The 15306-nt window shown below is 43.9% G+C and overlaps 1 protein-coding gene across 2 annotated transcripts in view; it reads left to right on the plus strand.

Moving 5' to 3' along the window:
• Window positions 1-3449: 3449 nt before the first annotated feature.
• Window positions 3450-15306, plus strand: part of LOC124798452 (adenylate kinase isoenzyme 1) — a 116972-nt gene continuing 105115 nt past the window's right edge. The window contains exon 1 of one of the 2 annotated variants that reach the window (XM_047261871.1): window positions 3450-3561. In XM_047261871.1, coding sequence (XP_047117827.1) covers window positions 3469-3561 — 93 coding nt within the window. In that variant the 5' untranslated portion in view covers window positions 3450-3468. Of the gene's footprint in view, window positions 3618-15306 lie in introns of both variants that reach the window. The other variant, XM_047261872.1, reaches the window with a different exon arrangement.

A 15306-nucleotide genomic window follows, 5' to 3' on the forward strand; every position in this document is an offset into this window, starting at 1 on the left:
AGACAATTCCTTTATTTACAGCGAGGTCTTTTGTATTAAGTAATATAGCAGGTATTAGTTTAAATAATCATGAATATCATCAGAACTGCCTACTGGTGGCATTTATTGAATTGAAAATTGCTAGAAAATGTTTTCAAAAATGAATGTATGGTTTTTTGCTATTATTGGTCACTTCGTGGGTAAGTTTTTGAAAATGAGAAGATGTGTATACTACAATGACAATAACGCTCTGATGGCCTAACAAACAGGAACAGCATGGGGATATACCTCCATGCAGTTCTGTTACTTCGACATTTCAACAATCTTTCACTTTGCTGACATCCACAAGTCATGATATCATGCCTTTCTTACTTCTTTCCTCATTTCACACGTTTATGAGCTAATAAAGAAAACGCAGTTAAGTTTTTTTGTGAATGTGAACATTAAACATGTTGTGCACGTGAAGTGAAATCTGAAAATGTAGTGAATACGAATCAGTACCAGTAAGCAAGCAAGCGTTGGAGTTCCGGCTTCATCAGCTATCGACGCAAATGCAGTGAAAGACGACTTAAATGGATTACGAATACGTCCTTTTCACTTCACACAATTCTCTTCTTGAGATAATATTCAGCAAAATCCTACCAGTATCGCATGCTTCTTAGAGAACCAGACGGAAAGCATAAGATGCTCTCTTTCTTAGCCAGCATAGTATTGTAATTAAAAACAAGAGTAATGCGAATTCCTAAATGAAACAAAGGGTAATTTTCTATGTCAGCTGTGTGCGACTCAAAAGCGTATTGCAGAGATTCCATTAAATATCGAGCCACAGTCAGTCGTCTGGTAATTCTGAACTCCTTCCTTATCCGAATCCGAGAATTACATTTCACGGCGCTATTGGACTGCCATCTGCTACACTTATAAAGAGTCACCCAACAATAGAATCCACGATTCAGTCGAAGGGCCGCACATTCTCCTTTTATGACTTGCTGTTCTGTATACTCCCCCCCCCCCCCCAGACGTGTAACAAAGCTCCGTGCAATAGTTCCAGTTCGTCTGCCATCTTAAGTGTCTTGTTATTTCTCGCGACAAATCCCTTAACTTGTCCCCATATCAGTTCTGGTGGGTTCATGTTCCAGTTATATGATGCCAACTGCAAAAGTACAGCATTCGAATGGTGTGCTCGATTCGTGAAAATTATTGCTTTCCATGTTTCTACGACGCTTATAACTCTGGCTCATGGAAATTCTCATCTTTGGCATTAAAAAATAGGTAGAGTCCAAATACGGAGTATTTGATTTTTCAATTTTGTCCTAAAAATTTAATTTGTTACGTTGCCTTGATTTAAACAAATTTGGATAATCAAAAATTTATACTTAGAATGAAAACTGGGGATTTGCGTGCAGTGTATAATTAAGAACAAGAATAAATGCATTTTTCATAAAATATGATCATCAGATAAATGTTAAAAAGGGAAACTCCGTATCGCACCCCCCTCAGATTTAGTGGTAAGTTGACCCGTTTGATAGCCCACCAAAACCTGAACACAGATCAAACATGAAAACAAGAAGAAGGTGTACTGAACTGTGGGAAAAAGAAGTAAAATAGAAACAGTCAACGGTCCAAGATCAACATGTGCAACATCGAGCAACTTTCAATCAGGGTGGAGTCGTGGTCATTTGGTCACGGTGTTTGAAGGCGACGGGCCATATCCTCGTTGAAAACTCCCTCATGCCCCACTTCTTTTCTCACAAAATTGTGAACTGTCCGTCCGGTCATTGACATGTCTGTTCGCTATATTCAAACGTCCGTTTGCTACAGCTACATGTAACAAGGTACGTCCAGACGTACGTACCTGCTATCTGTTCTGCACAGGTTCCACATGTTATGCCTCTTACGTTCCGTTTTGGAAGTTTTGACTCTTCATTTCCTTCGTCGTAACATAGTTCTCACCCGATTATTTGTTGCTTTCATTTCTGCGAGAGGTCTGTGAGTCATCTCGCACTATTCATCACATTTACTTGCGACGGTAATATATTCTCACCACGTGACTCGTATTCTACAGTCAGTGTATACGACAATTGCCAAGACCACAGAAGGAGAGCAGACACGTCAATGACCGGATGGACAGTTCATAAATTTGCGAAAAAAATGGGTCACGAGAGAGATTTGAACACGAATCTCCCAAATTGCCGTTCAACACCGTGACCACAGAACCACGACATTGTGGTTATTGTATGTCGCTCGTTGTTGCCCGTCTTGAACTTGGACCGTTCTTTGTTTCTATTTCCCTTCTTTTTACACAGTTTAGTACACTTTCTTCCTGTTTTCATGCTTGATCTTTGTTCAGTTTTTTGCCGGTCTATCCACTGGGCCATTTTACCACTAAATCTGAAGGGGAGGGATGGGGACTTATCCTTGTAAGTAGCATATATTTGTTCATTTTTACACTCCAAAGGATGAGGTATTCCAAACTGAACGAAAAATAAAGAACACAGCGAGATGAAACTTCCTGGCAGATTAAAACTGTGTGCCGGACCGAGACTCGAACTCGGGACCTTTGCCTTTCGCGGGCAAGTGCTCTACCTGCTTTCTTCCAGGAGTGCTAGTTCTGCAAGGTTCGCAGGAGAGCTTCTGTGAAGTTTGGAAAGTAGGAGACGAGCTGTGAGGACGGGGCGTGAGTCGTGCTTGGGTAGCTCAGGTGGTAGAGCAATTGCCCACGAAAGGCAAATGTCCTGGGTTCGAGTCTCGGTCCGGCACATTAATCTGCCAGGAAGTTTCATATCAGCGCACACTCCGCTACAGAGTGAAAATCTCATTCTGGAAACACAGCGAGAGTTGAACTGGCGATCTATGGACTACCCCAGCTTACGATTCTACAATGTTAACGATTTAGCCATACAGCCAGATTACAAAACCGTCTTCAGTTTAGTAGATGAAGCCCTCGGAAACCTTCAAAGGCCTTTTTCCCCCTGTCAAATTGTGAAAAACTTCCGCCACTTTTAAAAAGTGGCCCGCTTGTGTTTCACTACGAAGCAGGAAACAGCGTCAGCCATTTTCACACTACGTGTCAACAGCACGACAATCAGAGTACAACAGTACAGAGACTGTGACTCCATACGATTGTTCAAATAAAAACTTCATAGATAAAGAATGATTAAGAAAAACGTTGATGGCTGTTAATACTTTAGAATACCTTAAAGTTTCATTTATGAGTAACTTGATACCTAATACGTAAATAGGACCTGCTTCTAAGAGCGTAACCATACCTGTGGTTGTTTGTTACGATGAACGAAGTATAGGTGACGTGAAACCCCTAGCCGTTAGAGTGCCCTCGTAGCACGCGCGGCACTCTCGCAAGAAGTTTCCTCGGGCGCCGCCAGAGTGCGGGCCGCTCGCTCGCCACCCCGTCGCTCAGCTGGCCGCGACCGGCCGGCGTCCGGCGTCAGACACAGGCTGGCACAGTGCTGGCGATGCGCCCCCCAGCGCCGCATGCGACCGCGCTCCCTGCTGCTCGTCTCCCTGCTGGCGCTCGGATCCAGCCCGGCGCCCTTCTTCGCACCTAACCCCCGCACCGGGCAGCAGGTCTGTCGCCTACCGTAGCCAGCGTCGCCGCAGCAGCCGAGCTCGCCCTCTCCCTGGTAAAACCCGCTATTCGCACATCTTCTTCTGTAACTCTGTCCGAGGTAGACTCCTTGCTATCAACAAACATTGTTAATTTTAGAGCAATAACTAGTAATACTTATCTTCATTTGCTTTTCCATTTTGTAGAAGTATTTAGATTCATAACAAACCTAAAAATTCGTAGAACTGTAAAGTGTTTTTCTCCATAGATAAGCTGTTCCTAACAAAATGCTGAAACTCTGTTCTTCTTTCTAACGTACACGTAACAACTTTAAGATATTTTTTACTGTACAGACGCCTTGGAGCCTAGTTCGTCTTATGCTCGTAAGTACAGTCCCATAAAAAATATCTTTATTAATTATTTTTGTGTGCTTTACACTCTAATACAATTTCAGATCGAGTCATAATGACACCTACTGTGCCCATCACTAAATGTTGCTGGTGAATCTTATGGCAAAGCTACTTCTTGCTCACTGTAAATAGAACACTACCATTGGAAGAAACCTTAATTATTAAGTCAAGAACGTGGAGAATAGGATACTTCTCATACGCTGAACTATGATTACATAAGCGCTTTCAGTGTGCATCTTCCCTTTTGAAGAAATTTTATGTCAGCATAGTTAAGGGAAACAATAGTTCGACTTATAACATGAGAATTAGATACTTCTTTCAGGTATTAATTTAGCTGAGTAATATCAAAAATGACTTAGCGACGGCGTTTTAGTTCTGATTGGGCGTAATATGACAGTTGTGATGCTGACTGGATTACACAGACCTTCACAAGCACTTTTCATTTAAAAAAAAAATGTGTGTGAAATCTTATGGGACTTAACTGCTAAGGTCATCAGTCCCTAAGCTCACACACTTCTTAACCTAAATTATCCTAAGGACAAACACACACACCCATGGCCGAAGGAGGACTCGAACCTCCGCCGGGACCAGCCGTTCATGTTGAAGCGTATGACGCTTGAAGAAAATGTTTATTAAAGTCAGCACCATTTTACACCGTTTAGGTGCTTCGCTGTATTTCGTTTAGTAAAAGTGCAGTAGGAGAACATTTGTACGTAAAACGTACCAGCTTCATTAAAACTCAACTAGGTGAGTGATTTGCGCATGCAGTTATAGTTTTCCAAATAAAACATGTAAGCTACGAAAAATCTCTATTTTTCAAACGGTGTTGGCCTTAAGACTACACTGTTAGCCTACTTAGCTAGTGACTGCGAAAGTCCTGAGGCCGAAGAGAAAATTAGTTTACAGCGCAGAAGATGATCTGACGGAGAGGGCGACTGTTTACCGACGACACAGTGGTGCACGGGAACGCGTCATCTGTGGGTGGCTGTAGAGGGGCTACAGGATGACTTGGACGGAATTTCTGTTTGATGTGATCAATGGCAGATTGCTCTAAATGTAGAAAAATGCTAGTTAATGCTGATGTATAGGAAAAACTATGATGTAATATTCAAAAACAGTGTTAGCGGTGTGCTGGTTGACACAGTCACAAAGACACAAAGTTAGTGACAGATAGGAAATGGAACGAGCATTCAAGGTCGATAGTAGGGAAGACGAATGGTCGACTCAGATTTATTGCGAGAATTCTAGAAAAGCGTTGCTCATCTTTAAAGGAAATACCGTGTAGAACACTGGTGTGGCCGACTCTTGAGTACTGCTATAGTGTTTGGGACTCACACCAGGTCGGACTACTGGAAGACATCGGTTCAGTTCAGAGGCATTGGTTACCAGCAGGTTCAATCAATACGCGATATTAAGGAAATGCTCCGTGAACTCAAGTGGAAATAGTTGGAGGAAAGGAAGCATTATTTTCACAATTCACTATCCGGCAGGGTTAGAGGCTGGCATTTGCGACAGACTTTAGAACGATCCTACTATCACCACAGAAACATTTATCACAAGGATTGGGAAGATAGCCAACGGCCTTGCCGCAGTGGTAATACCGGTTCCCATCATATCACTGAAGTTAAGCGCTGTCGGGCTGAGCACTTGGATGGATGACCATCCGGTCTGCCGAGCGCTGTTGGCAGCGAGGTGCAGTCAGCCCTTGTGAGGCAAACTGAGCAGCTACTTGACTGAGAAGTAGCGGCTCCGGTCTCGTAAACTGACACACGGCCGGGAGAGCGGTGTGCTGACCACATGCCCCTCCATATCCGCATCCAGTGACGCCCATGGGCTGCTAATGACACGGCGGCGGGTCAGTACCGTTGGGCCTTCATTGCCTGTTCGGGAGTAGTTTAGCTTATCGGGAATATAAGAGAAATAGGGGCTCGTACGAAGCTTACAGGCTGATTAGTAGTAGCTCAGGGTACCCTTAGACACGCACCGTATGGTGGCTTGCAGAGTAAGGACGAAGATGCAGATGTTCATCTAATAGATTACACGTCTATGCACCTCCACCCTGCACTGCACAACGGAATATTCCAGATACCTTCTTTTCTGATACATTTCAATTTACATGTAGTAGCCGCGCGGGATTAGCCGAGCGGTCTAGGCGCTGCAGTCAAGGACTGTGCGGCTGGTCCCGGCGGAGGTTCGAGTCCTCCCTCGGGCATGGGTGTGTGTGTCTGTCCTTAGGATAATTTAGGTTAAGTAGTGTGTAAGCTTAGGGACTGATGACCTTAGCAGTTAAGTCCCATAAGATGTCACACACATTTGAACATTTTTGAACTTGTAATATCGTTTGCTTGGCGACGCTTCTGTTGTACAGGCTGAGCTGAGACAGACCACAACATATATATCCAGAATGAGTAAATACACTGAATGACAAAGAAAAAGTGAAGAACGCAGAACGGGAGGAGCAAACGAAATGAAACTTTGTAGTTTTGAGAGAATATGTGATGTTATTTCAGTGTTTACAAGATCGAGTCTAATTTGCAAACAACTTTACAGAATTAAAGCATTTATCAGTATGACATTGCATCCCCTGTGCTCTGGATGCACCCAGATTGGGAAGCATGTCATAATGCCGTTGTAACCTCGCTGAGGCATGCTGCTCACAAATGTGGTAACTGGTCGATAATATCCTGGATACAGAAAGTGGCACACTGTTTATATTCCAGCTGGTCCCACAGATGTATTGCCGGGGACAGATCTGGGAATCTCACTGGTCACGGGAGTAACTCAACGACATGTGGACAGTTGACAGAGACACGTGAGGTATGCGGTCGAGCGTTGTCTTGCTGAAAAACGTCACTAATATACGGTCGCGGGAAAGGTGACACGTGACGACATAGGATCTTCGTATGCATCGCTGTGCCGTAAGAGTTCCCTCAGTCACTACCAGCCTTGACCTAAAGTCACAGCCGATGGCTCTCCGTACCCTAGCGCCAGGAATAACAGCGCTATGCCTCGCCAAAACATTGGAAGAATGGGACCTGTTCCCAGGTTACCACCATATTCACCGACGGTGGTCATCCGTTGTATGCAGAACCACGATTCGTCGCTGAATGCAATGCGATGTCATTCATCAACAGTCCATGCTTCCTGGTCAAGGCACCACCCCAAACGCAGCCGTTTGTATTGCGGTGTTGACGCACAGTACGCATGGGACTGGCTTCTGCTAGTGTCGACCAATGATGTGGGATATCGCAGATTGTTACAGGGAGTCCATTTCGTGTCCTTGGATGGCAGGCACTGTTGTGAAGGGATTAAGATGTGCTTGCAGCACAATACAACGATCATCCCTTGGGGTGGTCACACATGGTCGACCAGAACCTTGACAACAAATATGCCTGCCCTCACAGTCCAACATCGAGCCATTGTAACATCCGAATGCCCCTCAAATGTGGGTACTGCACGATATGACCAGCTTCCAAATGGAGATCAACAATGACGCCACTTTCAAACTCCATCACGTGTTGATAGCGCTGTCTCGCAGGAGTACGCGACAGCTCCGTATTTTTCACAGTGGTCACTCAACATGTGACTCTATATATCCTACCAGGCCTGGTAACAACACTAAACTCGAACAGCACTACTGCATTCTGGTTGCTGTTCTACCAGGAAGTTTCATGTCAGCGCACACTCCGCTGCACAGTGAAAATATCATTCTGGAAACATCCCCCAGGCTGTGGCTAAGACGTGTCTCTGCATTATCCTTTCCTCCAGGTGTGCTAGATCTGCAAGGTTTGCAGGAGAGCTTCTGTGAAGTTTGGAAGGTAGGACACGAGGTACTGGCAGAATTGAAGCTGTGAGGACGGGTCGTGAGTCGTGCTTGGATAGCTCATTTGGTTACCGGCTCGGTAGCTCAGCGTGTTCGGTCAGAGGGTTAGCTGCCCTCTGTAATAAAAAAAAATTGAGTTAATGGATCAACGATGAACTTGAACAAGTGATATAGGACGACCTCACCGAACAACTAGAACGAATAATATCGAACAAAATGAGATTTAAAAGAAAGTTGGTAGAGGACTTGCGCGCGAAAGGCATAGGCTCCGAGTTCGAATCTCGGTCCAGCAGATAGTTTTAGTCTGCCAGGAAGTTTCATATCATCGCACATTCCGCTGAAGAGTGAAAATTTCATTCATGAAACCGATGTGTTTTTTACTTTTGGATATATTTTTTTCAGTAACAAATGGAAACGACATTCTACGAGGACTTCTACTAAATGCATCGAACTGATCTAAAATTAATACACAAACCAGAATCGCGCTGCCAAGAGAAAATGTCTCACAAACGTCTGCTGTGCTGTACCAATTGTCAGATACGATTCGTGTCTTTATTATGAGGATTATAATAAAGTCGTCAAAATATTTACCTTTGATACCTGCTATAATCCGATTGGCAACAGACAATACTGCAAGCTGAATTCCGTCTTTAGTTACTGCACAACAGGTCCGTTTTTTAAGCCATTTCATGTCTTCAGGGAGTGGAGGGTGTTTCATTGTAGGCCTCTTGCTTTGTTTTTTCCCGCAGATAAAAGTCCAAGGTGCTAAGTCCGGTGCATGTACAGGCCTCTTTGTGTTTCCCAAACAACCGATTCAAAGTTCTCCAAATGTTCTGGTGAGAGTGAGTGTAATTATCGGTGCGAAATGGTGCAGCGTGGCAGACGTTTTCGTCACCCCTACTGCAGATAGCGGGACAATGGGTTGCAGATGTGCTACCTTATTACTTTTTAATCAACTAAGACATAATTTATGACTTTGAAGACTTCTTCCAAGGCTCTTTCCAATGCTGCAATCCCTTTAAAAAAATGTATCACAATTTAGCACTTACACAGGATGATTCTTTTCCACCGATGAGACGAGACGAGACAAAAAAGGTCTAATGGACTTATGTCCGGGAATGGATGGTTTCCTTGCTAGAGATCATTTATCCAATCATACTTCGTTACAGAGACTGCGGTCTAATAAGCGCTGTACCTTGCAGCCACAGTTACAGTCTGCGTGGTTTCCTCCTATTCCTCATATGTCATGACCTAGCGCCCTCTCCTGCCATAGTAATTGATAATATCGTGTCCGATTCATTTCTCTTGCTGACTCACCTTGTAGGGATGAGGTACAGCGTTTACACAATGGTTCCGTATTCGATTCGAGAGCTTGCCGACATTGTGTTTACTTACGGAAAAGCAAATGACAGCAGGCGGTGGGCAGTAACGTTGTATCAGGAGACCTATGCCCGCCGAGAACCGCTACAGTACTCAATGTTTGCAACAGTGTTTCGCCGTTTGTCTGAGACAGGGCCATTTCAGGAAGTAGAAAATCAGTGAGGATGTACCCGAAATATTCGGACACCAGACTCCTAGGAAAATGTGATTAACAGTGAGGAAGGCGATCGCGGTGTCAGTACCAGGCAGTTGGTCCGACAGTACCGTGTAAGCACACGACCGTCCGGAACATTCTCCATGACAATTGTTACTACCCTGCTTTGAGGCACATGGAAACTATTTTCAACACATACTGTAACTGTGCTTGCATGGTACAGCGCGTATGAGACCGCAGTCTCTGTAACAATGTACGATTGAATAAATTGTCCTTAGGATGGAAACCATGCATTTCCGGACGTAAGTTCATTATACCTCTTTTGTGCCGTATTCTCACAACGATCAATCCCTAGTGGAAAAAATCACCCTGAATACGTTAAAAGCTAGTTTCGAACCTCGTAAAATTCGTAAAATTGGAAATTTGTGGTAAGGTCTTATGGGACCAAACTGCTAAGATCATCGGTCCCTAAGCTTACACATTATTTAACCTAGCTTAAACTAACTTACGCTAAGGACGATACACACACAAACCCATGCCCGAGGGAGGATTCGAACCTCCGACGGGACAGGAGGGGGGAGGGAGGACCGAGCGGCTACCCTGCGCGGCGTAAAACTCTGGTTGTTGTCCACAATAACTTAGCGAAACCTTCTCATTAATATACATGTTTGATCGAAAGTATCCGGACTTCCCTGTGTTAAGCAGATGTCACAAGAGGATGACCTACCAGTGTAAAACGAGGCGGGGTTGTCGTGTGTTGTCAGTAGAGAAGCAATAACCTATGGAACTTCACTCCAGATCTCAGCACGCAATATCACTGTCACAAAACGGTTCAGAACACTGCTGCAGAAAAAAAAGACAAATTAAAACGGACGCAAAATCTCCAAGATTGACGATCTTTTACAGAAGCTCGAAATTTATCGCGAAGTTCAATGCGAGATGCTTATAATAGTTTCCCTGACGAAACGTTGTCTCGAAACCTGGCAGAAAATCCAAAGAGATTGTGGTCCGATGTGAAGTATCTTAGCGGTAATAGTAATAGCAATAGCAGTGGAGGTATTTTTGAAGACAGTGCTGCCAAAGCAGAGTCACTAAACACAGCATTCCGAAATGCCTTCATCAAAGAACACGAAGTAAATATTGCAAGGTTCGAATCAAGAAAGCTGCCAACATGAATAACGTACAAGCAGATATCCTCGGAGAAGTGAAGCAACTTAAATTACTTAACAAAAGCAAATCTTCCGGTCCAGACTGTATACCAGTTAGGTTCCTTTCAGAGTATGCTTATACAATAGCTCCATACTTAACAATCATATACAACCGTTCGCTCGACGAAAAATCAGTACCCAAAGCCTGGAAAGTTGCACAGATCACACCAATATTCAAGGAAGGTAGTAGGAGTAATCCATTGAATTATAGGCCCATATCGTCAATGTCGATATACAGCAGGATTTTTGAATATATAATGTGTTTGAGCATTACGAATTACCTCGAAGAGAGCCGCGCGGGATTAGCCGAGCGGTCTCAGGCGCTGCAGTCATGGACTGTGCGGCTGGTCCCGGCGGAGGTTCGAGTCCTCCCACGGGCATGGGTGTGTGTGTTTGTCCTTAGGATAATTTAGGTTAAGTAGTGTGTAAGCTTAGGGACCGATGACCTTAGCAGTTAAGTCCCATTAGATTTCACACGCATTTGAACATTTTTGAACCTCGAAGAGAACGGTCTATTGGCACATAGTCAACACGGATTTATAGAACATTGTTCTTGTGAAACACAACTAGCTCTTTACTCACATGAAGTGTTCAGCGCTATTGACAAGGGATTTCAAATTGATTCCATATTTCTATATTTCAGGAGGCTTTTGACACTGCACCACACAAGCGGCTTGTAGTGAAATTGTGCGCTTATGGAATATGGTCTGTTAAGTGACTAGATTCGTGATTTCCTGTCAGAGAGGTCACAGTTCGTAGTAACAGACGGAGAATTATCGAGTAAAACAGACGTGATCTTTGACGTTCCCCAAGGTAGTATTATAGGCCCTATACTGTTCCTTATCTATATAAACGATTTAGGAGACAATCTGAGCAGCCGTTTTAGGTTGTTTGCAGATGATGCTGTCAAATCTAAAGGCCGCAAATTCAACCAAATACCTAGGAATTACAATTACAAACAACTTAAATTGGAAGGGATACATAGAAAATGTACATGTAGATGTAGATGTTCTCTGGTTTCGGCTCTCGAGTAAGAAGTAGTTGCCATTCCTCCACAGACAGACACCTCAATAACGGTATCCCCCGCACAGTTCGAGCCGTCGTAAAGGCGAATCATGGATTCACCCCCTATTAATGTTCACCAACAGGTGTACGGATAATTTTTGTCAATATAGTGTATTTGATTTGATTTTTTGATTTGATTATATCAGCGAAGCAAAAACAGCATTGGTCAAGCCCGCTGCTGCCCGCACAAAATGGTTCAAATGGCTCTGAGCACTATGGGACTCAACTGCTGAGGTCATTAGTCCCCTAGAACTTAGAACTAGTTAAACCTAACTAACCTAAGGACATCACAAACACCCATGCCCGAGGCAGGATTCGAACCTGCGACCGTAGCGGTCTTGCGGTTCCAGACTGCAGCGCCTTTAACCGCACGGCCACTTAGGCCGGCCCCGCACAAAAACAGGGTTTATTGTGAGGGACCGCTCCTTGTATCTATAGTAAATCCAACCAATGTCCTTGAAGAATGTAAGGAGATCCTTTACCAGTGCTTTGCTAGACACAATGTCTTCAGGTCTGGTTGATCCAAATTATCTGTGTCTTTCAATCTCCAGTGACTCGCATTCGAAGATCAAATGTGATGCGGTTTTCTCGCCCACACCACGCATCCTACATTTGGGGTCTTCTTCTGTTATCCCCATTGTATGTAGGTGTTTTTTGAAATTCCCATGGCCTGTCAACAGTCTAACCATGAGTGTCATTTCTCTTCTGTTAAAGCCTAGGATTGAGAGATTTCTCTTAGAACATGGCGTCGCTTTTGGACCTTAGCCCAATATTCTACATGCTGTCTCCTTGTCCAGTCTTGTAGTTTTATTTTGGTCACCGCCTTGGTGATTGTCAGGACAGGTTCCCGTCCAATAAATGGTGTCATCGCCGCCATCCTGGCCAACCTATCGGCTTGCTCATTACCACTAATCCCTCAGTGACCAGGGACCCACAATAGGTTTACCCTATTGTTTTCCCCTAGCTCCGCAAGGACTTTATGGCATTCTGCTACGATCTTTGATCTTGTTGCACAGGCTGCCAGTGCTCTCAGGGCTGCTTGGCTGTCTGAATAAACCTCTGTAGCATCTCCGCAAATTCTCCTCCACACACTCCCTGATAGTAGATATTTCTGCTTGAAACACAGTGGCCATCTTCCCTAGAGAGACTGCACTCTCCAGCCTTGGCTGCACTCTGTATACCCCGGCCCTATCACCTTGGTCTGTTTTCGAACGTCAGTGAACCAGACTATGCCCCCAGTGTATTTACTCTTTCTGGATGTTTTTTTGGGGTGGTCTGTCTTAGCATTAGAGAGGCAGCACGAGCTGCAATAATACAGCAACGGGGAAATAGGGAACTAAAACATCTACGTCTTTTCCAAAGAAGAATGTCGTCATTCGCCGTAACAGATCTACGAAATCTGCGAAAAATGTGATTCTAAAGGTCCGGGCAGGGACTTGGACCACGGTCCTTCTGAATGCGACTCCGGCGTCTTACTTAAAGAAGCCACATTTCAAACCACCAACAATTTTTCGTGGTTGATTTTCGTTGTCATAAATCTTTTTTGAAAAACATTGTGATCGTAAAACTATTTCTTTACAACGTCCGCTATTGGAATTTGGGTCGTTTGGACACTTTCAGGAGGAATACAGCAAAATGTTTACGCTTCACCATATTTTAAAATTGAAGAATGCCTCATACCTATACATATTAAGACCGGTGAGCGACTGATCTTCGTTGATGAACATCACTGAAGATGCTGGAAAAAGTCACCGCTGAAACAGATGCAGCGCGGTACTCGACTTATTAAACTGTGAAACACGAGTAGCATCTCTTCCCGAGGGATAGCACAGTTGCGCTTTCAGTGTCTTGTTGTAGCTCCTCCAGCATGAGAGGATTATTTGAGTACACCCCCAGTTTGCCCCACAGGTAAAAATAACAAGGGGAGAAATCAGGCGATCGAGGTGGCCAGGAAATTGCACTGCCTCCGCTGATTGTCCTGTCCGTCTTGCTATGTCAGTGAAAAGGTACCTAATAAACTCCTTATCTTCGTCATATATTATCGAGGGCGTGATCCACGTACAGATCCACGTACAGGTTAAACAGCTTCTAGACATACGGGTTAGTATTAATATCTTGATGAAAGAATCGAGTTACGATGTGTACACCAGACATTGCGGACCAAACTTGACCTTATGCACCAGATCTCCAAAGAACAGGTGAGGACTTTCTGTTACACAACGGCGCGTTTTCTGAGGTTATAGATACCAGGACAGACAGAACCAGGCCTCACGTGAAGATATAAGCGTTGATTTCAATTCAGTCAGAAACCACGAGTAGAACTTAAGACGCCAAAGTTCGTTTCGACGCTTTAATTGATGTGTAACAGTAAATTTGTAAGGGTAGAGGTAATGTTTAGACACGGCGATCTCTTAATTCCCTCTTGCACAGATATATGACGTTGAGATTTCGTCGGACTTTGTTCCAGGTTTCCTTCATTCGAGCAATTTTTTCTGATGTTCGAACTCTTTTCGGATAGTTAGGGTTTTCATTCGCTACTACAGGCTGCTGCGCGGCATTTTGCCACGAAGTATTGCGTTTCAGACTTTACTGGAGCTTTTGCCAAAACACTTCCAGTTTTCAACTATAACGCAAACAGTTTCTGTTCCCTGATACCAGATTGATTTCAGTACGTTCGGCTTGCGTTAACGACATCAGCGTTAAGGCCACCTGTGAAGGGGAAAAGCTATGCTCAAGTGAAAGGGCCATTGTTTGTCTCGAATAATTCTCTATTATCTCTATTATTAGAGACTGAGCATAATCTCTATTTGACAGGAACGGAAAAAGAAAACATGAGGAGGGACAGACTGGGATTGAAGTTTGGTATTCCCGAAATATCTTAACCGTTCACGACAGTGGAGTTAACACCCAGCAGAAATAAAAAACTTAAGAGTTCCACTCCGCACAATGTCAGCAATTGCTGTCTGTTGGTGGAATACTCGCCTACTGATAATTATTCAATCTTACCAATAATAGATGCTTTTGCCGATGCAGCTGTGCTTTACCAAAAGAAAACAATTTCCTATTTAAAGTAAATCACACAATTAAAAGAAACCAATATTGCATTCAGCGAATATGTATTTCCTCACTTCGCGATAGTATTTCGTCTCACTCGATATAGAATGAAAGTAAATGAAACTTAATTTAGTTCCTTGTAGTGTTTTTAATTTCCGGAACTTAGGAACTAATCGAACTTCTCATTTCCGGTACAGTAACCAACGAGTTTACATTTCACAATAGTCAGAGATATTATCTTACAAGGAGAAAACAGCATAGAGAAAGAATAAGGAATGATGGCGCTACAGACCAAAGCGCACCATAGACGGTAAATAATATTGGGCAGTATTTCCTAATGCGTCATAATCTGTACGCCGAACCCACGGGAAATACGAGGGGATCTGTAACAATTGTAGTCTTGCCCGATATATCACAAATGCTCGGCTACGTCCAGGGCCAGACGGGAAATCGTTAGGTCAGTGGAAAGGTACCTAATAAACTCCTTATCTTCGTCATATATTATCGAGGGCGTGAGTCTATGTAAACACGCAGATACGAAAGATTAATGTTGTTTCGAATTGTAACTCGCACCCTGCTGGAGACGATAGCTGCAGCTTCTAAGACACGTACTGCCATGTGCTGTGATGTATACCATTGGGTCTGTATCTCCCGTTGGCCCCGACTGAATA

This window comes from Schistocerca piceifrons, chromosome 5, assembly GCF_021461385.2.
Source record: "Schistocerca piceifrons isolate TAMUIC-IGC-003096 chromosome 5, iqSchPice1.1, whole genome shotgun sequence".
In the NCBI taxonomy this organism is placed as follows: Eukaryota; Metazoa; Arthropoda; class Insecta; order Orthoptera; family Acrididae; genus Schistocerca; species Schistocerca piceifrons.